Source organism: Prionailurus bengalensis, chromosome A2 (assembly GCF_016509475.1).
Source record: "Prionailurus bengalensis isolate Pbe53 chromosome A2, Fcat_Pben_1.1_paternal_pri, whole genome shotgun sequence".
NCBI lineage: Eukaryota > Metazoa > Chordata > Mammalia > Carnivora > Felidae > Prionailurus > Prionailurus bengalensis.
This window is the reverse complement of record NC_057348.1, coordinates 100,140,036-100,165,075: the sequence shown is the minus strand read 5'-3', so window position 1 is coordinate 100,165,075 and position 25,040 is coordinate 100,140,036. Positions and strand designations below refer to the sequence as shown.

Sequence of the window (25,040 nt, the reverse complement as noted above, 5' to 3'; positions counted from 1 at the left end):
TCTTTCTTCTCCAAATGCATGCATTCTGCCCATTTCCTGTGGCTGTCCTTCTCCATTTACTCCTCTTGCTCTCTTCAAATGGAATCTCTTCCTCTTCATTGGCTTTTCCCACTTGTTCTATGTACTGTCGACTCTTGAATAATGTGGGCCTTAGGGGCTCCATCGACTGCCCCGTGTAGTTGAAAATCCGGTGTAAGTTTTAACTCCACGAAAACTTACCTACTAGTAGCCAGCTGTTGACCTCACCAATAGCATAAGTATTTGATTAGCACATAGTTTATATGTTATATGTGTTTTATACTGTATTCTTACAATAAAGTAAGCTTGATAAAAGAAAATGTTAATACTCTGGTTTCTCCTCAGATCGTATAAATCTTTTTGCCTTTTACTGAAGAAAATGTTAAGGAAATCATAAGGAAGAGAAAATAAATTTATGTACTGTATTGTAAAAAATTCATTTATAGTTGGATCCACACATTATAAACCAGTGCTGTTCAAGGATCAACTGTACTTTCTCTAGCTGTCTTTAGGGACACGCTGGGACCTTTCATGTCTCACTGCCATTTCTTCGAGGGGCTCTCTCTACCTGGTCTGCTTGCTGAGCAACTTCTGGAACAGACATGGAAGCTCTCATGTCGTCATGCTACGTTTGAGGTCCGTGGCTCAGCCAGTTGATAACTGTTTGGTGTTGGGTATGTTACTTTATATTCTTGAGACTCTTCTTTGACAGTCAAAAGATAAGAATAATTGTTCTTTCCCATGGTTAGCCTACAGAATAGAAAAAAAATTAAAATACATTGCATCTAGGAGGTACTCAATAAATAACTGTTAATATTATGATCTTAAATATCAGTCTCTGCTCCCATGTCATCTGCTGTGCAAGGTCAACTTTGAATAGTGTTATTTATGCTCATTTCACTCTATTCTTCTTTAAAGCAATTATTATTCTGATTCTAAATTAGTGGAACTTCCCAGTAAGTTTTTCATCTTTCAGAGGAGAGACTCCCATTTTTCTTTCAGCTTTTCCAGTCTTTTCTTATTCCTTTTTATACCAGTCTTCTTGTATTTAGGACTACACAAATGGTTTGTTGAAATATAGTTCATTCCCAGTTTTATGAAGTCTGGTTCCACAAAACACATATGCACATAACCCATGTTAATATTCCCTCTTTTGTTGCACTAAGGCTAAGTAACAGATCCTAGGTAACAAATGCAAAAGTATCTAATTTTTCTGGAATCTGGAATTTTCAGAATTTTCCATATTACTGTTGGTTTTTTTTAATGTTTATTTATTTTTGAGATAGAGAGACACAGAGCATAAGTGAGGGAGGGACAGAGAGAGAGGGAGACACAGAATCCGAAGCAGGCTCCAAGCTCTAAGCTGTCAGCACAAAGCCTGATGTGGGGCTTGAACCCACAAACCATGAGATCATGACCTGAGCTGAAGTCGGATGCTTAACCGACTGAGCCACCCAGGTGCCCCTCCATATTACTGTTTAACCTGCTGAGTTAAATGTAGGTACCAGGGAAATTTCAATGACATGAGAAGAAAAGTAGAGGATATAGAAGTAAAGATCAGAAGTCCTATCTCAAATTGCATTTCAACACCTGATTTTAAAAAATCATAAGAAATAGGTAGAACAGCAGAGAAATGGAATCATAAGCTGCTGAGAAGACCTGTGGCTAACATTTATGGGACAGAACAAGAGATCAAATGGAGGCTCCAGCTATTTTTTGTTTCACTCCAACTCTGTCCTGTGCCTTGAGAGCTCCCCCATGGTGGCATCCTAAACTCCTCCCTGAGTGGGTAAGTTCATGTCCAGTGAAAAGCTCAATGGTTCTGGTTACTGGGATCTAAAGGTGACACTATTGCTGATAATTCATCTGGTGTTTAGGTTAAGGGCTAACCATGTGGCCTGCTTTGGAAACATTTTCTGTTTTGGGGGGTGAGAGGATGGGCTTATAAATTCGTTGGAATCCTAAGTCACTGTTACCTAACATGTGAGTCATGGTCTCCTGGGTAGCTTTGGAGTTATGACAGGGGTTGGCAAATCTGAATGGTTTGATAGCATTTTCCATAGACCATAAATATGTCAAACTCATCAACAAACTTTTACAAAGGTACATGGGTTGAATAAAATGCAACTTCATTTTATAGTGTTTTAATATCAATGAAGCTTTTTTATTATTATGTACATTTTAAAATCAATGAATCCCAAAGGGTAGCTATCATTATGTGGCTGGTTATTTTATTACTATATATTTTTTTTTTAATTCTAGAAAATGGATCAATCTACAAAAAAAGAAAAACATTGAGAAAAATGAATTTAGTTTTTAAAAGAATTTTAAAGACTTTAACTAATGCTCTCAGGGCTGAACAAATGCAATCTTGTGTTGTCAATTATACTTTTGGGATGGGGAACCAGCCTAAAGGTTTTACTTGACAGAGGAAGATTTTACTTGATTCCTCAGTGACTCAGGTCACAGAATGTTAAATGCTTCTGGGCTGCTTTTAGAGTGAGGTTTCAATAGAGGGGTGGGTAAGATGTGGGAAAATAGGCCACATAATTTAGTTTTCATTTGTGTCTAATAATTAAGAGAACATATGAATCATTTTCTACTCTAGTTAAATCCGTTGCGTCCTCTGTTATATCCTAGATCAATGTATTGGGCAGGGTTCTGATGGGAAGCAGATGTCACACTCGAATTGACACTAATTACAGAAGTGTGGACAGGATTCAAGAAAAGCAAGATGGTTTGGTGCCTCGGGCTAAGCCTAAAGGGGAAGAGGAAGGATCAGTTCCTGGAATCTGAGGAGACTGTGCTGTAGAGAAGGCCATGTGGCAGGAGCTGTGGGCTTTAGGAGAGGAGTTCTGTGGGGGTGCAGGAGCCTGGGGAAGAAACACCCTGAGACCTCTCCCTTCTAACCTCTGCGTCTCCCTTTGGACACTTCCATGACAAGAGGAGGGCAAGGGAGCCAGGACACAAAGTGAAGGGAGGAAGGATGGAGTGACTCTGGAGGGACAAGTGGAAGATACTCAGTACAACCAACACTACGTAACATATCAGGTATCTGTCTTTTACTACATAAATCGTGGGGGTGGGGGGTAAGGGAAATCATCTCTGGGTTTTATATGATTATGATTATGATTCAGTTTATGATTATGTGCAGTTGTGATGACTTAATTCAGACTGGCTAAATCCTTCAACTTATCTGAGTCTTTGTTTTACATCTGTACAATGTGGATAGAAGATCTCCTTTCCTAGGTTGTTCTCAGGTTTCAGACATTTTATGTAGATTAGGATGCAGCAAAGTCAGTTTGCTAAAGACTTTAGGGCACTAAGGAACCTTTGAACTGAGTCAGCTGTCATCTTTGCTTTTGCCTGTCAATTACTAAGTGTTCACTACATGTTCTGTGTGGAATTTATATTCTTGGCAGTTTGTAAACTAGTTGGGAATGTAACTTAGGGGGATATTGAACCTGTGTAGTCTACGAGCATTGACTGTAGTCTGTTCTTAGTATGTCTTACACATTTTACTATTTATTTATCTTGGTGCTGATGTGACCAGTAAAATAGAAATTTATTTAAGAGTGGTATGAAGCCTTGATAACTTCTTGGGTGTTTTGTTTTATTTTTATCATGGTGCTATGTTTTCTCTATCAAAGGAATACTAAAAACACACTATTTGGTGGGGTGAGGTCAAGAGAGACTTTTTTTTTGTGATTCTAAAAGGAATCTTGTACTTAAAATAGTAAGAAGGGCGCCTGGGTGGCTTAGTCGGTTAAGCGTCCACTTCAGCTCAGGTCACGATCTCATGGTCCGTGAGTTCGAGCCCCGTGTCAGGCTCTGGGCTGATGGTTCAGAGACTGGAGCCTGCTTCCAATTCTGTGTCTCTCTCTCTCTCTGACCCTCCCCCGTTCATGCTCTGTCTCCCTCTGTCTCAAAAATAAATAAACGTTAAAAAAAAATGAAACAAAATAGTAAGATACATAGGAATAAACCTAACCAAAGATGTAAAAGACCTGTGTTCTGAACACTATAAAACACTGATAAAATTGAAGACAACACAAAGAAATGGAAAGACATTCCATTCTCCTGGATAGGAAGAACAAATATTGTTAAAATGTCTATACTACCCAAAGCAATCTACACATTTAATACAATCTTATCAAAATACCAGCAGCATTTTTCACAGAGCTAGAACAAAAAATCGTACAATTTGTATGGAACCACAAAAGACCCCAAATAGCCAAAGCAGTCTTGAAAAAGAAAAGCAAAGCTAGAGGGATCACAATTCTGGACTTCAAGTTATATTTCAAAGCTGTAGTGATCAAGGCAGTATGGTATTGGCACAAAAATGGACATATAGATCAATGGAAAACAATATAAAACCCAGAAACGGACCCACAACTATATAATAAACTAATCTTAAACATAGCAGGAAAGAATATTCAGTGGGAAAAGGACAGTCTCTTAACAAATGGTGATGGGAAAACTGGATAACAACATGCAGAGGAATGAACCTGGACCAGTTTCTTACACCATATACAAAAATAAATTTAAAATGGACTAAAGACCTAAATGTGAGACATGAAACCATAAAAATCCTAGACAAGAACACAAGCAGTAACTTCTTTGATATCAGCCATAGCAACTTCTTTCAAGATAGATCTCCTGAGGCAAGGGAAACAAAAGCAAAATGAACTATTGGGACTACATCAAAATAAAAAACTTCTGCACAACAAAGGAAACAATCAACAAAATTAAAAGCCATCCTACAGAATGGGAGAAGATATTTGCAAATGACATATTTAGTAAAGGGTTAGTATGCAAAATATGTAAAGAAATTATATAATGCCAAAAAACAAATAATCTGATAAAAATGGGCAGAAGACATGAACAGACAGTTCTCCAAAGAAGACATCCATATGGCCACAGACACATGAAAAGATGCTCACTATTACTTACCATCAGGGAAATGCAAATCAAAACTAGAGTGAGATAGTACCTCACACCTGTCAGAATGGCTAAAATCAACAACACAAGAAATAAAGGTGTTGGTGAGGATGTGGAAAAAATGGAACACTCATGCACTGTTGGTTGGAATGCAAACTGGTGCAGCCACTGTGTAGAACAGTATGGAGGGTCCTCAAAATGTTAAAAACGGAACTACCTTATGATCCAGCAATACATTACTGAGTAGTTACTCAAAAATATAAGAGCATTAACTCAAAGAAACACATGCACTCCTATGTTTATAGCAGCATTGTTTACAATAGCCAAGATATGGAAGCAGCCCATGTGTCCATCAACTGATGAATGGATAAGGAAGATGTTGATATATAATGGATTACTATTCAGCCATAAAAAAGTGAAATGTTGCCATCTGCACCAACACAGATGGAGTTAGAATAATGCTAAGCAAAATAAGTCAGAGAAAGACAAATACCATATGATTTAAATCATATGTGGAATTTTAAGAACACAAATGAGCAAAGAGAAGAAAATAAGACAAAACAAGAAACAGATTCTTTAAAAAATTCTTTTTACGTTTATTTATTTATTTTGAGAGAGACAGAGCATTGGTAGGGGAGGGGCAGAGAGAGAGAGAGATGGAGAGAAAGTATCCCAAGCAGGCTCCACATTGTCAGTGCGGAGCCCGACATGGGGCTCGATCCTACAGACTGCAAGATCATGACCTGAGCCAAAATCAAGAGTCAGATGCTTAACTGACTGAACCATCCAGGTGCCCCCAAACAGATTCCTAATTATAGAGGACAATTTGGTGGTTACCAGAGGGAAGGTGGATGGGAAGATAGTTGAAGTAGGTGAGGGAGATGAAGGAGTGCACTTGTCATGATGAGCACAGAGTGATATATGGTAGTGTTGAATCACTATATTATATACCTGAAACAAATATAACACTGTAGGTTAACTAACTGGAATTAAAATGAAAAAAAAAAAGGAAAAAATTGGTTTCTGAGGACAAGTCTTTCCCTGTAACAAACTGAAGAACCTAGTGGTACCAGTTCAACAATGCCTTTAAAGTGGAGAGTCTCAGGGGCACCTGAGTGGCACCTGAGTTGGTTAAGCATCTGACTTCAGCTCAGGTCACGATTTCACCATTCATGAGTTAAGCCCCGCATCAGGCTCTGAGCCTGGGGCCTGCTTTGGATTCTGTGTCTCCCTCTCTCTCCTCCCTTCTCCTGCTCATAGTGTTCTGTCTCTCTCTTAAAAATAAATAAACATTAAAAAAATTCAAATGGAGAGTCTCCCCTTTCAAACTCTTAGTGCAGATAATACAAATTTTAGGGTAATGCTCCAATATAGGAATGGGGATGAAATCTGGAGAATAAAATTTATTTAATCCTGAATGCAAATCTTTCATGTTTAGCAAAAATAAGAGAGGCTATGCCAGCTCCTTGCTGTCTGTCAGTATCTCTGGTATGACCCAGCCGGCTCTTCTTGTCTATCTATTCTACAGGCAGAATTTGATCAAAAGAGGATGCCCCGTGGACCCAGACAAACCTGATTTCACATCCTGGATCTATAAGTATCAGGTGAGTGAATTGGGCAATTTACTTCTAACTGGGCCTAATGTAAAAATATACACATTGAAAAATTATTCTGAGCTTCAGCAAGACAGATTGATATTATGGGGATGGAAAAAAAATTTTCCTCCTTGGGTGCTATGGCTCTAAGAACTCTCATCACTTTAGTGCTTACAATTTCAAGGCTGGAAGGACCCCTGGTAATCTCCACTTTCTTTTCAAAGAGGGAAACCTAAAGAGATTATAAAACATGCCCATGGTCATAGAAGTGGTTAGTGGTAAAATTCAGACTGGAACTCCATCCTTTCCTGCCTGAAAGTGAAATTGGTCAACAACAAAATGTGATGAGGAATCGAATTGAATTGAATGCAGGTTTTGAGAATCTAGCTAGTGGTATCCACTGAGCTGATAATGAGGCTCAAAAGGTGAAGTCAACACAACCAGGAAGATGCCAATCTAGTCGAAGGAGAATATAACCACATCACAAAGTTTGATGATGATCCAACACAGAACACAAATACACGGAGCTATAGATCCAGAGATGGGAGAAATTTAGTTATGTCTGAGGTAGAAGACATAATGAAATCTACCTTGTAGTTAATAAAAAGATCGTATCCTTCCAGCTCTTCCTACCTGCCCCATTATTTATTAATAGAGCAAATATTTCTGTATCCATCTTATGTACTAGATGCTCTCTTTGTAGTTACGGAGAAACTAAAGTACAGGTTTCCCTGTTATTTCAAAGTAGAGTGTTCCTAGGAAACATTTCATAAGCTGAAATGACATAAAATGAAGAAGCAGTTACCATTAATTTACATGAAAAATCTGAGTTTTCTCAGACGCAAAAAATAACCTCTGCTAGGCCTTTCTGATACCTAGGGCACATCCTGCTAATGCATGCACAAAATACAGACAAAGCGCAGATGCTCAGAGACAGTGTTCAAAGCCATGGTGCCTCGACACAGAGTGTAGTCCTGGGGAAGGAACTTGGCAGTGCCACTCACTTGCTGCCTCCTTTAATGGCCAGCTACGAAATCAATACGGAACGCTATTTTCATTTCTCACCTTTTCCCCTAAAAGCAAACATCCTCTTCGGATTTCTTTCAGTTAGCAAAAACTAACTGAATTAGTACCACATGAGGGTCTAATGTGGGTCTCCTGTAAAAGCAAAGTGGCATAACATGAACTTTCAAAAAGTGGGGGATACCTGTACTCCTAAAAATTTTGCAGTTAAGGATCTGCAGGGAGATGTGCTGTAGGGGGGACACGGCCATCAATTTGGTGTTGATTTCCCCAAGAACAAACCAAGTGCAGAAGGCCCCCTAATTGTCAGAACAGCGGGTAAGATAACCCTCAGTGTCAGTGGGGCACCTGGCTAGACCTCTGAGGCAATCCTTCAGCAGGTGCACTAACACTTTAAGGAGCTGGAACGCAGCAATTCCTTCTCTAGTTCTCTGCTCCTCCTCCGCTCTCCCCCCTCCTTGCCTCCAAGGTCTCGCATTGTGGGCCACGCCCCTACGCGCTGGTTGGTCCTCACAAACATGATGAAACTTCCCGCACGCATTACAGGAGCTAGGCCAGTATAAAGAGAGAAGACGCCCGGCCGCCCCGCCCGCCAGCTGCAGCCCCTACCTGGCACCTTGGTCACTCCACCCGCTGGATCCCAGGTAAGCCAGGCCCTGCTGCGGGGTGCAGAGTCCTTCCAGGGTACCCTGGGCCTCTCCGGAAGGGGGAGGGGAAGGAGAAGGAGGAGGATGCGCGGCAGTCTGGCTAGCACACTGGTGGGCAGAGGCTGATCAGGGCACCGGAGGGCTCTGCGGCTCCCACCGGTAAAGGGGGCGGGGCCGATTGTTGCGCACCTGGGAGCCAGCTGCGGGGTAAAGACCCCAGTCTGGCCCTGCAGAGGTTGGGATCAAGTGGAAGGCAGAGGGGAGGCCGGGTTGCAGCCCACGTTGGCCCTTGTAAATCTTACTGTTTTTAAAAATTACATTGCATCGAAGCCTGTGGAAAATTTTGCAGTCCGGGGGCCCTGCTGCGGACTGGCCAGAGGGTGCACGTGGCTGGGGTGCAGTCGGAGTTTCGGGACACACAATCGCTTGGTCCTGGTCTCAAGGCTGTAGGTCCAAGCCTAAGGGTCTGTACTTAGCCCCTCACCACTGGTCCCATCATCTCCCTCTCCCTGCCCCACCCCCCAGCCAGACTGCAAGTCTCAACAAGTGACTTAATGAGCAAATCCTGCCTAGAAGACAACTGTTCAGGGCGACAGGCGGCACGGTATGCGAAAAAGCAAATGAATGAACATGCCTTTCTCAGTGGATATCTGTCTGTTCTGTAGGGCTGGTTTCAGATTAATGTTACTATTTTGAATAAAAGGACAGTTTTCTTCTGGGCCCTTGGCCTACATTATTTCTTCTTCCTGGGTACTTGAGTAACAATTTAACAGGACTCCTAACTCTTTTTTTTCCCCCATTGATTGGCCACGTTCCTATAAGATTACTTAGAAGTAATTTAGGTCTTGAACCTGTCCAGGAGTTGGTTGCTGATATCTTAAGGTAAAAATAAAACGAGATGGTGAAATTGAAGTGGTTGGTAAATAGCATAGGAATTAAATGCATTGGATCAGCACAAATTCAGTACACATGTAACTGTTTTGAGAACTTCGAAGGCAGACTAGTCCGAATCAAGGTCTGGGTAAGTATAAAATATGCCAGATGTTAACTTCAGTAGAGAAAAGCAATATAAAATATCTTGTCGATAACTTTTATGCCTGATTACCTGTCAAAATACTATCTTTTAGTACATTGTGTTAAAATAGATTTAAAAACTTCCCATTTTCTCATGACTTTTTTAATGGAGCCATCAGCATATTGAAAATTACATATGTAGCTCACATTTCTACTGGACAGCACTGCCCTAGAAGTTTATGAGGAAATAGGGAAAATTACTGGGAGCGGTAACAGCAGTTGGAAAAAGCATTGCAAATAGGACCTTTGCAAGTGAGACTGATTCCAACAAAAATAGATAACAGTTTTAACTTGCTATTTCCTGCTGGAGAAGTGTGTTGCCCATCTTTCCCTAATATGTGTTGCCCGTCTTTCCCCTCTGATTTAGTGCTTAGTGTGTGTTTCCTATAACAGGCTTAATAATGGGATTCACTAAGCAGCATTAGGAAGACTTAGGAAAATGATTCACTAATGACGACCTCTTGTGATTTTCAAAGTACTGTCTCAGCCCATTTTTCATTGGTATGGAGTCAAAGATAGATGGCTTATCAGTAGTCCTCTCACCTCAATCTAAGTGAATTTCCCCCTAAATCTCAAATATCTCACTAGAGGCTATTTGCCAGGTTCATGGAAGGGACTGCATAGGACATGTGCTACTTCATTTCCAAGTTGTTGGAGTCACTATCATTTTTTATTAATTTGATATGGTCTCATTAGAAGGCCAAACAAAGGTTTGGTTCATTTAGCTGTGCATGTCCTCAGAGGATTTCTCAAAGTGATTGATGTAACTTGAAACAACATATGTATTCTATGTATATTTTATATAGTATATTTATGTTATATATATATATATATATTTATTTATTTATATATGATTTTTGTTTCAAATTAGGCATCCACTGCAAATTTGCATTTAAAAAAACCCAAATAGTTCCAAGTTATTTTGGTAAAATAGCTGCTTTGAGTTGGCAGCATCTAAATAAAAAGCCTTTATTTCACAATTGAGAATATAAAATTGCAAAGTAACATTCACAGGAATTATTTGTTTGCTTCTTGGCCTGTAGGGATGGCCAGGTTGTTTTTCAGAGATGTTCTTGCTGTTTATATCCCACCTATTTTGCTTTCTTATGGACCAAAGCAGCTTTGAGACAAAAGTATTTGAGGACATTTTTGTCATTAAGGACATTTTGATGGTGAACATTATGTATGTCTGTCAACTTAAAAATTTTTTTTTGTAATCGATCCAGGGTATCTAATGTCAGATAACATGCCTTTTGTCTCTTTAGAATTTCTTTTATCACATTTGAATAAATCATTTAGAGGTAAACTAGAAGTTGTGAAATGCTTGTAATAGCTATGTATCTTAACATTACACGAGCAGTATGTGTGATCTTTCTTACCTGCTATACTCTATGTGCAGTTAGTACAGGTAAAGAGAGGACATTTAATTGTCAGGAGTCCCGAGAGGGGACTGTAGTAGTAATCTGGGGAGTCTATTGGATTTTTGAGGGCTTCTGACATTCTGGGATGGAGAGAATGGGACAGGGATCTCTCACTAGGTTGGAGCCAGCCTGCATGTGTATCTGTATCTTGGAAGTAAACCTAGAATGTGGCCTGACTACCCCGGCTCAGGTGAGCCAAGGTCCAAGGTGAGAGAGATGCAGGCATTGACGGGGTGCTAACTGCTTTAGCTGGCTGGATGTGAAGGTCATGCATCTTTTCTGAATACTTGTAAATCAATTAAATCAGTCTCAACTCCTGTGTGCCTGCCAGCCTAATGCTATAGATCAGATGGTTTAAATATCAGTCTTTGAAGTAGTTTATGCCAGTTTTTGGAATCAAGATTTAATACAGACTTGGATATTGAATATTCAACTGGTCTGCTTTTCTCTCCATAGAGAGCCCCTAGCTCCATTGCACCATGTGTGGGATTTGGGCCCTCTTTGGCAGTGATGACTGCCTTTCTGTTCAGTGCCTGAGTGCTATGAAGATTGCACACAGGGGTCCAGATGCATTTCGCTTTGAGAATGTCAATGGATACACCAACTGCTGCTTTGGATTTCATCGGTTGGCAGTGGTTGACCAGCTGTTTGGAATGCAGCCAATCCGAGTGAAGAAATATCCTTATTTGTGGCTTTGTTACAACGGTGAAATCTACAACCACAAGAAGGTAAATAAACCAGAAGATATCTGGATGTGATTAAACCTCAGGGCTAGTTGGTTGTAATAATTTTATATATTTTGTATAAAGCTTTTTACTTTTCACACAGTTTCCATGTTCATTACCTCATTTGCTCCAATTCTAAAGAACAAGGAGTTCAAATGGCCTGGTCCCAAAAAAAAGACAAAATGAAGATTATAATTCTTTAACTCTTAGAATTTTTTTTCCTGTCATGAATTTGAATATTAGTTAGAGCCTGTGTTTGGTACTGGGGATACAGTAGTAAGTATGAGACATAGGTCTGCACTCTGATGGAGTTTATTCCATTAAAAATAAAAAAAGACAAAAAATCCTTGTACATAGGATAGATATTCTGGACACACACACAAAAAAAATAATATGGGAGATCCAATGTCAGCAAGGGTGGTCAGAGAAGGTCTCTTGAGGAACTGACACTTGAACTGAGACCTAATGGATAATGATCAACTAGTGGGGCTGGTAACAGCATTTCATACTGGGGGAATAGCATGTGTAGAAGCCCCGAGGTAGGAAGCAGCCCTGGGATTGTCAGACGTGATCAAGGGGTAGGTAGGTGGGCAGGGCACGACCAGATCAAGCAGGACTTGGCAAGGAGTTGGAATATCATTCTAGAGTGGGGAGACCGGAGGACTTTAGGGCAGGTATGGAATTTAATAGTTTGGAGGTAATCATACTGGTAGCTTTTATATAATGCTGCCCTTATGACATTTATTGCTACTGTGTACTGACTGCACTTAAACAGAGCCACAGGACAGAAGAGTGAAAGGAGTGATTTTTTTAGCAGCATTAAAATTGGAACAGCTTTCTAATCTGGTGAAAGCTTACTCAGGATGAGAGTGGTGAGGGGGTGGAAATTCTGACCCCAGGGAGCCAAACTGGCTAAGAACCTTCCAATCTGGAATTATTTGGCTAGTGTTTCATAAATTTTTTAATGCAAAATTTCCAAGTTATTTTTTGTTTGCCACCCTCCTCCCCAACTTGTAATTTTGAAAATTTAAAACATATAAAAAAGAACAAAAAAGAAGAACAAACCAAAAAAAAAAATAGAATAGAACCTAGGTTATTTAATTGTTAATGTTTTGCCGTATTTGCTCTATTGCTCTCTTTCTGTATATACACCTAGGCATTTAATTTTGGGCTGAATCATTTTAGAGTATACTGCAGATATCGTGACACTTTACTCCTAAATATGCAAGCACTTATCTCTTAAAAATTAGGGCCATCCTCTACCTAATACCAATACTATTAAACCCAAGAATCAATAAGATCATCTAATATTGAGTTCAAATTAAATTTCTGCAAGTGTCACAAAAATGTCTTTATAGCTGCTTTGTTTTGTTGAAGCCTGATAGCATTCATACTTCATACATTTAGTTGTTAGGTTCCTTGGTATTTTTTGAGTCTTGATATACATCTGTCATTCATGGGGAGGTATTTATATTCTAGCCACCATTAGGATATTTTTATCTCTGGACAATAGCTTTTACCATTGTGTGTCATCTCCTCATAAGATTACTTTTAATAATAGGCTTCTCATTTGAAAAGCTTTTATGGTTATTCAGCAGATTCCTTTCAGACATTTATTAAGAGTATATAGGCATGATTTTTCTAGGTGCTTGGAGATGAAATGGTGAACACGAAAAGTAAGAATGGAATTTCAAGCTAGTGAGAGTACAGGAGGTACTTACAGGAGGTAAGACTTCTTTCTTACCAAGCCAAGTTAGTGCCATACACACGAGAATGCTAGGTTGTATTATGGCAATATTAACCTTTCACCTTAAATCAGATAGGACATACCTTGTGTAACTTGAACAACATTGCTGCTTTTATATATTTTGTTGAAAAGTTACAAAATAGCAAATATTTCACAAGTATTTTTATTCTAAATTACCAAATATATTGTATTTTCAAAAGCATAGAAATTCCATTGCATCTACCAATCATCTAAGCTTCTGTTGCGTGAGCGGCCAGAAATCTGTTGATGAGGAGGATGGCCATTTTACATCTGTATAAAGGACACTACAACATAAGCTCCGAAGCCCCTCCTTTTTTTTTTTTTTTTTTGGGTGAAAAAAAATTTACCTCTAATAAAATCCAGCTAGAGATGTGCTGGGTGTGGAGGAAGAATAAATGAAGGAGAGGAGGAATCTGAGTAAAGGCTGGGGCAGAGAGGAGGCTCTCTCTCTACAGGGATCATCAGGGGCTTGCAACCAGCAGGTCAAGTGGCAGTGTGATTTCTGGATGGTGGCAGGATACAGGGACTTTTATCTAAGTACAGCTTTTTTTTTAAGTTTATTTATTTTGAGAGGGGAGGGAGGGGTAGAGAGAGAGAGAGAATTCCAAGCAGGCTCTGCAGTGTCAGTGCAGAGACCAATGTGGGGCTCGAACTCACAAACTCTGAGATCATGACTTGAGCTGAAGTCAAAAGTTGGACACTTAACTGACTGAACCACCCAGATGCCCTCTAAGTGCAGCTTTTACCTAAGTGTGGTTTCAGGAGAGTGCAAAGTGGAACTTGGGAATCATTAACCAGTAAGTTACCTGCAAGGTTTAGCCAAAGAGCAGTGATGACAGTAGTGGAGGATAGATTTGGGAAGCTGTTGCTTACTGAAATCACTGAAATCACTGAATGCTTTGGAGGGTATATTTATTCTTCCAATACATAAGTGCAAAAGGCAAGCAAAAGACTGCTTCCAAACCCCACCTGCTAGTGACAGGATCTCCCCTGATCTCTCTCAGAGGAGGGAGAGGTCAACAGGAAGTGGCTTTATAGTCACTCAAGGCAGCCAGAGCCCATGGTTTGGGTCATTCTGTGAGTGCTTATAGACAGAAGTTTCACAAGTGATAGAGCGAGTGTGATTGTGAAGCATGTTTATAGGTCATCCATATACAGACATATAGATTTACTTTGTGAATTTTAAAAACATGTTCTGAATGTTTAAACTTAACCAGGATTTCCCCGTGATTTTGTTTATAGGAACCTTTTCTCTCTCCATGGTCAGCCAAAAATAGGAGTAAGCACAAAGAAAGAGCAACTCCAAGGATTTCTCCCCCTCACAGTTGGCCAGTGGTGATGGAGAGCCAGAGCCCAGTGTAATGTAATCAGGCCCTCACCCTCTGTGCTGAGTGGTCATAATGGTCACTTTGCTGAGCCCTTGGGGCATGTGGACTACTAAAGCTCCCCTGTCATTTTCTCTATCAGTGAGAAGTAGTTTAATGCCACTGCAATGGTGGGAAGACTGAATATTCTAGGCTTCCCCCGGGGGCCATCAGCTTTATCTGGACCGTGTATCTTCATCATTTTGATGGAGCCATTCGTCAGGGAATAGTACCAACTGTGTGTGTCCTTTTACTTTCCATTTTCATAGGCAGGTCTTTGAGACTGAAATGGAAAAACCTCAGCTGATCCTATATTCCCAAACCAAAATATTACAGTTGGGGAAGACACATTTTTAGTGTCATTGCAACCTCTTTGCTTAACTGACATACAGCTGTAAACATACATGTATTATAGACATAGGACATGTATAATGGGCATTCCTATCCTTCCTGATATGTATGACTGTTTTTGCTACATTGCCTCTGCTTTTCATTTATCAGAAGGCAACTAAAATGTGCACGTTTAGCTTTATGCTGTAAAGAATGAGCAGAATTGTGAGTTCAAACGAGTTGTATTTTGATAATGCCATGATTCTTCTAAATAACTAAGGTGCGTGATTATAGAACGTAGAAATGAAGCAACTTTGCAACAAAAAATTATTAATGGATGCACAAGGACTGTAACATTAACATTTTTATTTTGCTATTGCTTTTACAAGATGCAACACCATTTTGAATTTGAATACCAGACCAAAGTGGATGGTGAGATAATCCTTCATCTTTACGACAAAGGAGGAATTGAGCAAACAGTTTGCATGTTGGATGGGGTGTTTGCATTTATTTTGCTGGATACTGCCAATAAGAAAGTGTTCCTGGGCAGAGATACTTATGGCGTCAGGCCTTTGTTTAAAGCCATGACGGAAGATGGATTTTTGGCTGTGTGTTCAGAAGCTAAAGGTAATGATAGAATTTGTCTGTAGGTATTCGTTATTACTCTGGTTTTGTGTTTTCCTCTTGATCATATTTGCAAATCCTATGCTGGGCAGTCCAGAAGTTTTCGAGTGACTGTTTCTCAATGCTTTTAGAATAGCGTATCAAAAACTAATCTGTTGATGGTCCTCCCTGCTTGAAACTTTTTAATTAATCCTCATCCCCCATAGGGGTTGTGTGGCTCTCTTGAGGTCTGCTTGCTAGGCAGGAATCTGGGTCCGATCTGATCTTTGAATTCAGTCTGACACAGAAGATGACTGGGCTGACAAACTCAAATTGTGAGTTGTAATGAACATTTAGATAGGCTGTTCCCATTTACAATAAGACACTGGTTTTTAATCAGAGATCATGGTGATGCCAGGTTGTTTACTCCCTGTGAAAACTTTTGAAGAAATTTAGATTATACTGTTTAACACACAGTTAATAACTAGTTCTGCCATTACCTCATAGTGGATCATTTTGCTTGTTCAAGGACCAGGAATCATGGCTGTTTTCTTAACATACCTCAGGGATGACAAAGAAATGACTGCCAGGGTATCATAACAGTAGCAATTTCAAGTCCATCTTCTTGCTTAATGTGTCTTTTCTTATAGAAAATAGATTTTCTTGATCTGAAATTCCAGCCAGGGAGAAGAAATTGAATGTTGGGGATCTTCTTATTACTTTGAACTACTAGAAATCAGTGTAACCTTAGGGTACATCTCTGTACCACTGTTCTCTCTCTAGTAAGTAGGTGGTAGCATTTGGGTTCATTCTTCCCTATTTTGCTTATATAATGGACATGTGTTTATATCAAAAAGGGGGTATAAACAGGAATTGAGAGGATAGTAAGTAATGGTGAATTGTATCTTGAGTAAAATTATCGTTTTGAATTTGTAGGTCTTGTTAACTTGAAGCACTCCACAACTCCTTTTTTAAAAGTGGAGCCTTTTCTCCCAGGACACTATGAAGTTTTGGATTTAAAGCCGAATGGCAAAGTTGCATCAGTGGAAATGGTCAAATATCATCACTGTAGAGATGAGCCCCTGCATGCGCTCTATGACAATGTGGAGAAACTCTTCCCAGGTAACAAAGCAAACGCCCACCCGCCTATCCTCCGCCTGTCTCTCCCAAAGGGAAAAAAAAGTGCTAGCTACTTTCTTGTCATTGGAATGGTTCAAATCAGAAGAGCTCTTTCCTATTTAATTTGGAGGTGGCACATGGGGATTTGGCAATTCCACCCTGGAGCAGGTGTCATCATGATTGATAGATGATTGTTTGCCTTGTTTCAGTAAATAATTCAGCCCAAGATTTTCTGGAACTGTTGACTTGCTTTACGTGTTTATAGGTTTTGAGCTAGAAACTGTGAAGAACAACCTCCGGATCCTTTTTGACAACGCCATAAAGAAACGCTTAATGACAGACAGAAGGATTGGCTGCCTTTTATCGGGTGAAGTCTATTAAAAAGCCCAATTATATTTAGCACATATTTAAGTGAATGATTTGTAGCTATCCCTGAGATTTTGACTATAAAATATTTATGATTTAATTTTCCCTCCATTATAGGACAAAAATGTTTTCTGTAAGCTGAATTTAATATTCATGGCAATAGAGCAGCTTCAGGTTACATTCTAATTATTGGTATGAGTGAGCTAATAAACATTTTTAAGAATTGTGTATGGTGACTTTTGACCAATTCAAGTACTGTAATCATTATGTCAGGTTATATGTTAGATTTTTCATAATGTTGATTTTCGGTTTATAAAACTTGGGGATTTAAAAATTTTTTTTTTTTAATTTTATTTTGAGAGATAGCGTGTGCAAGTGGGGGAGGGGCAGAGAGAGGGGTAGAGAGAGAATCCCAAGCAGCCTCCATGCTGTCAAGCACAGAGCCCAAAGCACGGGCTCAATCTCACAACTCGCGAGATCATGACCTGAGCTGAAATCAGGAGTTGGACGCGTAACTGCCTAAGCCACCCAGGCGCCCCTAAAAGTTGGGGATTTTAAATAGCAATACTCTAATCTTGGTGCTTCATGGGATTGTAAATCATATCTGTTTCTCGTAAGCATGGTGTATAGCCAGTGTACTTCCCGTCTTGCTCATAGGGGGCTTAGATTCCAGTTTGGTTGCTGCCACCCTGTTGAAGCAGCTAAAAGAGGCTCAAGTACAGTACCCTCTCCAGACATTTGCGATTGGCATGGAAGACAGTACTGATTTACTCGCTGCTAGAAAGGTAAGACACCTTCCTGCCCATTATGTAATTGGTACAGATATAAGGATAAAAATCTAGCCACTAATTAATGATTCTATACTTATGCTGTATTGACTCAGGTAATTGTTTTAAGTTAAATGTATTAAAATAAAATGAAATGCGTTGTTGAGTATCAAGTGTGTCATACACTGTCCTCTGGGTACTTCTACTAAGGCTCATGCAATCCTCATAAAAACCCTGTGATAATAATTCTGTCGTTTTGAAAGTAATGGTACAGTGGTTGTGACTGCATGCTTTGGAGCAGACTGCTGGTCTCAAATCCTGCCTCCAACATACGATTCCTCACTTATGTAATGGGAATGACAGTATCTACTATGGGATAATGTCAAGGTGAAAATGATAGAATTCATGAAGTGCATAGGATAGAGCATAGCCTGTAGTAAGTACTTTGTAAATGTTAGCTGTTTTCATTTCTTATAAAGCACCATGTTTAGGATTATGGGCAGAGAGGACCTTGTACATACATATTCCGTGTTTGGGAGACTTTGTTCCTACTCTGGCAGAATTTACAGGGAATGGATGAGTGCAGTGTCAAAGCAAGTTGATCAAGGCTAAAAGAATCCAAAACAGCCACAGAAAAAAGAATGAGGGGAAGGCATTTCCCTTAGGAATAACATCCTGAATGTAACATAAACCATCGATGGAGGGCCAATAGGGGGCCGAGGTTAGAGTGGGGCCATGTTGGACTAGAGAGGGAGGAAGTGGGTGAGGTAACTTAAGTGGGGGGTGGGGGGGGACACAACTCACTGGAAGCCTGTGGACAGTTAGGTTGAAGTCTTAGAGTGGGAAGAGCTGATGGGCTGTCTACCTCTTGGTCAAGTCAGGGCAGAGACTGGGGGAGGCCAGGAAACCTAACTGGGCTGTGTATGTGGTGACTAGAGAATCATTTCCTCATATTTTGCCTGATTTGTTTTTCACTATTATTAACTTATAACGTGTTGTGACATGACAGTATTCATGTTTCATTTTCAAGGGCAGTGCTTATAACAAGTATATGGATATTTCTTAAATAATCAGGTGGCAAATTACATTGGAAGTGAACACCATGAAGTCCTCTTTAATTCTGAGGAAGGCATTCAGGTCCTGGATGAAGTCATATTTTCCTTGGAAACTTATGATATTACAACAGTACGTGCTTCCGTAGGTAAGGTATTTTACAGTATCTAAAAGATTTTTTTAATTTTTTTTAATGTTTATTTATTTTAAGAGAGATAGAGAGAGACTGAGTGCAAGCGAGGGATGGGCAGAGAGAGAGGGAGACACAGAATCCAAAGCAGGCTCCAGGCTCCAAGCTGTCAGCACAGAGCCCGACGCGGGGCTCGAACTCATGAGCCGTAAGATCGTGACCTGAGCCAAAGTCGGATGCTCAACCGACCGAGCCACCCAGGCGCCCCTCTAAAAGATTTTTAATCCTGAAAAGAGTATAAGGTATAAAAGATTATTTCGAACAACAGTTTAAAAAACAATACTTAAGAATGAATGCAAATAAAATTCTTAGGTCAGCACTATTTTAAGACCAGACCATTTAAGAATTCCCCCAATCTTTTTTTTTTAATTTATTTTTTAGTGTTTATTCATTTTTTGAGAGACAAACACAGAGTGTGAGCAGGGGAGGGGCAGAGAGAGGAGGAGATACAGAATCCGAAGCAGGCTCCAGGCCCTGAGCTGTCAGCACAGAGCCCAATGTGGGGCTTGAACTCACAAACTGTGAGGTCATGACCAGAGCCGATGTTGGACATTTAACTGACTGAGCCACCCAGGCACCCCTCCCCCAATCTCTTTTGGAGTGAGAGGAAATAAACACATAAACTCCCCCATTTGTGGTGTCCCTACAGACAGTCCTTTACTTACCATGGTTTGACCTGAACAATTTTCGACTTTATGAGGGTGTGAAAGCAATACACATTCAGCAGAACCCTTACTTTGACTTTTGAATTTGGATCTTTTCCTGGGCTAACGCCATGCAAAGGATTCTCTCTCTCTGTCCGTCTCTCTCTTTCTCTCGATACTGGGCATTTGAGCTGCAGTTCCCAGTCAGCCAAGTGATCACAAGGTTGAACAACTGAAACACTTATAACCATTCTGTACCCACACCCATTCTGGTTTTCACTCTTAGTACAGGGTCAGTAAATTACATAAGATGCTCAGTGCACCATTCATTACCAAGTAGGCTTTGTGGTCTGTGATCCTGCCCAACAGTAGGCTAATGTCAGTGTTCTGAGTACATTTGGGGTAGGCTAGGCTAAGCTATGATGTTCAGTAGGTTAGGTGGATTTAATGATGTTTTCAACTTAAGTGGGTTTATCAGGGTGTAAGTCGAGGAAGATCTGTATTTATATTTCTCCAAAGAATAGATGCACATTTCTGCACTCCTCACTCCCCAATTTCTCTGCATATAGTTTCTTGGGCTGTATAAGGAAATAGGTCTGTGTTGTAACTAATTTATGTAAGGAATACTCATATATACTTTGGTAACTATTCTATCATATGACTTATCAATCAATAACTATTACTGCCCAGCAAGCAATGCTAGTTTTGTCCTGTGGATATATGGCAAGATCAGAAGTATACTCCAGTGTCGTTGAGCCTCTAATGTGCTACTGGCTGAGATATGTCTCTCTTTTAAGAGACTCAGAATCTATCTGAGAAGACTCCATTGCAAAGTTTAGGGCATGAGAATATTACCACACGGGTGATATTGCCCACAAGAGAACTAAATTGGTTCTTGGAGTGTAAAAAAGAATTTTCTATATACAGTGGCCTGTGGGCTTCCAAAGGGCCACACTATATAAATAGATTTATAGTATATCCAGTACTCATATTTCATTGAGAAGGCAATTAGGAAAAAATGTCTAAAAAGTCTTCCTAGATCGGTGATCATGAAAAAAATGATAAAGAACAAATACTGGTTTACATAGATTTGCAGCCAGAACCAATGGCTCTCTTTTAGTAATTTACATAGTATTCTTAACCACCTGTGAAATTTGGTGTTAGGAAAGAAAAGCCTAAACTACCAAAACTCCCAACTTTTATTATTTTTGTATGATAATATTGGTATGAAAGTTATGAATTTGTTTTAGATATTTGTCATTGTTCAGTTTGTCAGAGTTCTAAGGTGGATATTCTTGGTCTAAAAGCATTACAATTTTAAAACCCATATATAAAATTGTGGAATAAGGGGCACAGTGGCTGTGGCTCAGTCGGTTGAGCGTCTGACTTTGGCTTAGGTCATGATCTTTTGATTCTTGGGTGTGAGCCCTGCATTGGGCTCTGTGCTGACAGCTTGGAACCTGGAGCCTGTTTCAGATTCTGTGTCTCCCTTTCTCTCTCTCTGCCCATCTCAAAAATAAACAAACATTAAAATTTTTTTAATAAATAGGTAAAATTGTGGAATGATTTTGGGCTGTTTCATTGCAACAGTACAACTTCTGGGTAAAGTATATAAGAATTAGCTTATAGATAAAAGGTCATTATTTTGGAAACTACATTATTAATACAGAGTTCAAGTCTAAGTAAAACATCATTGTTTCCAAAAGCTAAATACGAGACATTTTTGGTGGCCAGTTATGTTGACATCAACAATTTCTGTCTGTCTACTAAGGTATGTACTTAGTCTCCAAGTATATTCGGAAGAACACAGATAGTGTGGTGATCTTCTCTGGAGAAGGTTCAGATGAGCTTACGCAGGGTTACATATATTTTCACAAGGTAAGTTTTCTGACATGGAGGGATATTGGTGCTGGGTGAAGAAAAGTGGTTTGTTTGCTCTCGTCTGTCTTAACGCTCGAGTATCTTGTGACGTATGTGACGAAAACTGATAGTGTCTGCTTTGTATTTCTTTGCGGGGGGGGAAGAAGTCTTAATGTGAGATAATCTCCATTTTTCAGAACTGGTGAAGGAGAATCGGGAGTCTGACTTTTCTGAATCCCCTGTGGCAGCCTGGTTACTGCCCCGGGCGTCCATTTTATCGCCTGACAGCTACCTGTTTGGTGTGCAGGAAGGCCTGTTTTAGCAAGTAGGGACCCCCCTTCCCCAAACTTTGTTTAGCTTTCTGTCTTACTCCCACTAGAGCTGGAATACGGGAAAGAGAAATGAACACTGTTCTGTGTGCACAAGCAAAGCTGTTGGTGTATTTGTAACTCCACCTGTTTATAAAACAGGCTCCTTCTCCTGAAAAAGCCGAGGAGGAGAGCGAGAGGCTTCTGAAGGAACTCTACTTGTTCGACGTTCTCCGGGCAGATCGCACTACTGCTGCCCACGGGTAACTCGGTAGTTTGAGAAGCAATCGTTAAGACAGCCTCAAAAATCAAAAAGCTCAATGGCCAATTACTTTTTTCAGTTGATTATACGTTTGTGCAAAGTATGACTTTTTGTTTTTTGAAAGAGAGCATGAGTTTACATGCACACGTGAGCAGGGGGAGAAAGAGAATCTTAAGCAGGCTCCACGGCCAGCACAGAGCCCAACTTGGGGCTCGATCTCACAGCCGTGAGATCATGACCTGAGCCGAAATCAAGAGTCAGACACTTAACCCCCTGGGCCACCCAGGTGCCCCACAAAGTACGACTTCGATAGAGAAAACGAAGCTTGTCTCAAAGCACTGTTCTGGCATTGGTGAGGAGACTGTAGGTTGTTTTAGATGGACTTCGTCTTTAAAGCACAGCCACACTCTGCTACCATCAGAACAACCAAAAGGGAAGGCAGGTGCTGCTCTTTTTAAGACTTTTTAAGAGAAGTTAAAACTGACACAGCCCCTGTAACAAGTGTTGAGTGCCTACCACACCTGTTTGATACTGTGGTGACCCTGCACGGGCACAGGGCAATGAAGAGCCGGGAGGTTTGATTAGATTATAAACAGGTTTCTCTATTTCTGGTTGCCTGAAGTTTTCACTTTTTAGCTAGTCACGTTGGAGAATTCAGAACTCTTACTGTAGGTGATAAACTACATTAAATATTTTAGTTGCGTCTACGAAATCACACTTAGATTAGAAAATAGATACGGTGTGGGGAAGGAACTGAATCCATGGTTATTATCCATTTGCCTTAACCAGAGTTACCAGGATTCAGGAAACACGACGTGGCCTTTGATGAAACACTGTGGAACAGGGGTATATACTGCATGTTGTATGTAAATCATTTAGTAAACAATTCTGAATTCTTTAGTTTTCCATAGGACAAGAGATGGCCTCACCAAGAAAAAACTTTGAGTCAGAAAGGTATAGGACAAGTACGTTCTTAATGATCAGATCACTCATGTTTCTTACCATTTTCTGCTCTTTGAGATGTGCATTTAATTGTTTACAGAAGGGAAAGTAAAATTATTGTCCGTTTGTTTCACTCTCTAGATGAGGTAATACATCTTGTTGGGAATGAAGATTTTTGCTACTCATGCAGTAGTAAAGGACAGTCAGGAGGACCCTAAAAATGACTTTTAGCCTTAACATTACGTAGAGGCTAGTTGAATTGCTAAGAAACTCTCAAGGAGAATCTAAAAGGACAGGCACTAAATATCCATTTTGATTTGGATTTTTCTTTTCCCCTTTAAGCCTTGAATTGCGCGTCCCTTTCCTGGATCATCGATTTTCTTCCTATTACTTGTCTCTGCCCCCAGATATGAGAACTCCCAAGGTAGGTGAATCGATGCACGATGAAAACTGTCTATTGCTATTAAATGTATTTGGAATTTTTACTGCCATTCCTTTGTTTTCATGTCAGAATGGGATAGAAAAACATCTCCTGAGAGAGACATTTGAGGACTCCAATCTAATACCTAAAGACATTCTCTGGCGGCCAAAAGAAGCATTCAGTGATGGAATAACCTCGGTTAAGAATTCCTGGTTTAGGATTTTACAGGAATATGTTGAACATCAGGTATAAGGTCTTTAAAAATATTTTCTGGCATAGGACAATTTGGATGATGAACAATCACTGTTCATTTTGTATTTCATTTAAATGTTTTGTGGCTGTAGGAGAAATTCCCTGTAAACAAGAGTTTTATAAGAATTTCATAAGATTTGGGGCACCTGGGTGGCTCAGTCAGTTAAGGATCTGACTCTTGGTTTCAGTGCAGGTCATGATCTCATGGTTTGTGAGTTCAAGCCCCGCATCAGGCTTTGTCCCGACAGTGCAGAACCTGCTTGGGATTCTGTCTTCTCTCTCTCTGCCTCTCCCCTGCTCATGTGCTCTGTCTCTCAAAATAAGCAAACAAACAAAAAAAGAATTTCATAAGATTTAAGTAGCATGAAGGATTATATAGTAGCATCTAAAATTCAAAGAGCAAGAGAAGAGACTTACCAATCATCACTGACCTTCATTTAACATTTAACACCTGCCAGGTGCCAGACATTATTAGTCATAAAACACTCAGAGCCACCATGTATTAAAATTATTTGCAGAAATGTTCCTTGAAAGTTACTGCAGCTGTGTCTATTATTGTATTTTAGCATTTTCTAAGTGATGGGTGATTCAAAGGGTCTCTTGCACAATTTACAGTCATGCCTTTTTATATCTTTTGTTGTTGGGAAGCCACATTAAATACAAGTGTTTCTATGCCATTTAACAAAGCCATTTTGAATTTATATTCTTACAGGTTGATGATACAATGATGGCGACTGCAGCCCAAAAATTTCCCTTCAATACTCCTAAAACTAAGGAAGGCTATTACTACCGTCAAATCTTTGAACGCCACTACCCAGGCCGGGCAGACTGGCTGACCCATTACTGGATGCCCAAGTGGATCAATGCCACGGACCCTTCTGCCCGCACTCTGGCCCATTACAAGTCAGCCGCCAAAGCCTAGGCACCATCTGAGCTATCCAGTGAAAGGAAACATTCCTCCTGTGATGAGTAGGGGGCTTGGGGGCAGGAGGGGGAGCAGTGAGCATCAACCATTCCGGCTTGTTGGGCATGGAAAAAAATAAAAGTCTTGAATCTGACACAGTGCTATAGTCATTTATATTCATACAGCCCCTTCCTTAGAGGGAGCTAGCAACTGAGCAGCTTTTACTGTATCCCAGGAAGGTAGAGAGTGAGCTTAGGAAAGGAGGAAGTAGCCTGTCATTTGCAGGAGTCCTTGCCTCCTCTTAGCGTGGCCTTTTCATAGCTTCCCTCTCTGTTCTTTCTGTATTCACAGCAGCTGGCGAGGCAGGCTCTGTGGTGCTGAGTCCGTCGTGGACATCCCTGACAGCTCTCTCTTGTAAGACAGTAATTCATATTTTCATTTTT

At 40.2% G+C, this 25,040-nt stretch overlaps 1 protein-coding gene and 1 long non-coding RNA gene across 3 annotated transcripts; one reads left to right on the top strand and one right to left on the bottom strand.

Annotated features, from left to right (window-relative positions):
- Window positions 1-657: 657 nt before the first annotated feature.
- LOC122487913 lies at window positions 658-8,325 on the bottom strand. Its single transcript, XR_006298502.1, has 3 exons — window positions 8,187-8,325; window positions 7,620-7,712; window positions 658-768 (listed from the first exon to the last, which is right to left on the bottom strand). It is a non-coding gene; the product is annotated as an uncharacterized LOC122487913 (long non-coding RNA).
- Window positions 1,608-24,751, top strand: ASNS (asparagine synthetase (glutamine-hydrolyzing)). Of its 2 annotated transcripts, XM_043588943.1 has the most exons (15): window positions 1,608-1,807; window positions 2,963-3,069; window positions 6,488-6,563; window positions 8,124-8,221; window positions 11,176-11,447; window positions 15,296-15,533; window positions 16,446-16,631; window positions 16,894-16,995; window positions 17,652-17,779; window positions 18,836-18,962; window positions 21,420-21,526; window positions 21,979-22,079; window positions 23,363-23,444; window positions 23,532-23,687; window positions 24,406-24,751. In XM_043588943.1, the coding sequence occupies exons 5-15, from the start codon at window positions 11,199-11,201 to the stop codon at window positions 24,613-24,615; spliced, it is 1,686 nt and encodes a 561-aa protein (XP_043444878.1). In that variant the 5' UTR covers window positions 1,608-1,807; window positions 2,963-3,069; window positions 6,488-6,563; window positions 8,124-8,221; window positions 11,176-11,198; the 3' UTR covers window positions 24,616-24,751. The 2 variants fall into 2 exon arrangements, with proteins under 2 accessions (XP_043444878.1, XP_043444877.1); XM_043588942.1 differs by lacking the exon at window positions 1,608-1,807 and having other exon boundaries at window positions 2,376-3,069.
- The last annotated feature ends 289 nt before the right edge of the window (window positions 24,752-25,040 follow it).

Excerpts from the sequence above, each read along its gene's own strand:
- ASNS (XM_043588943.1), top strand. The coding sequence starts at position 11,199 with ATGTGTGGGATTTGGGCCCTCTTTGGCAGTGATGACTGCCTTTCTGTT. Across the intron at positions 11,448-15,295 it reads AAATCTACAACCACAAGAAG|ATGCAACACCATTTTGAATT; the intron begins GTAAATAAACCA and ends TGCTTTTACAAG. Across the intron at positions 17,780-18,835 it reads ATTTACTCGCTGCTAGAAAG|GTGGCAAATTACATTGGAAG; the intron begins GTAAGACACCTT and ends TTAAATAATCAG.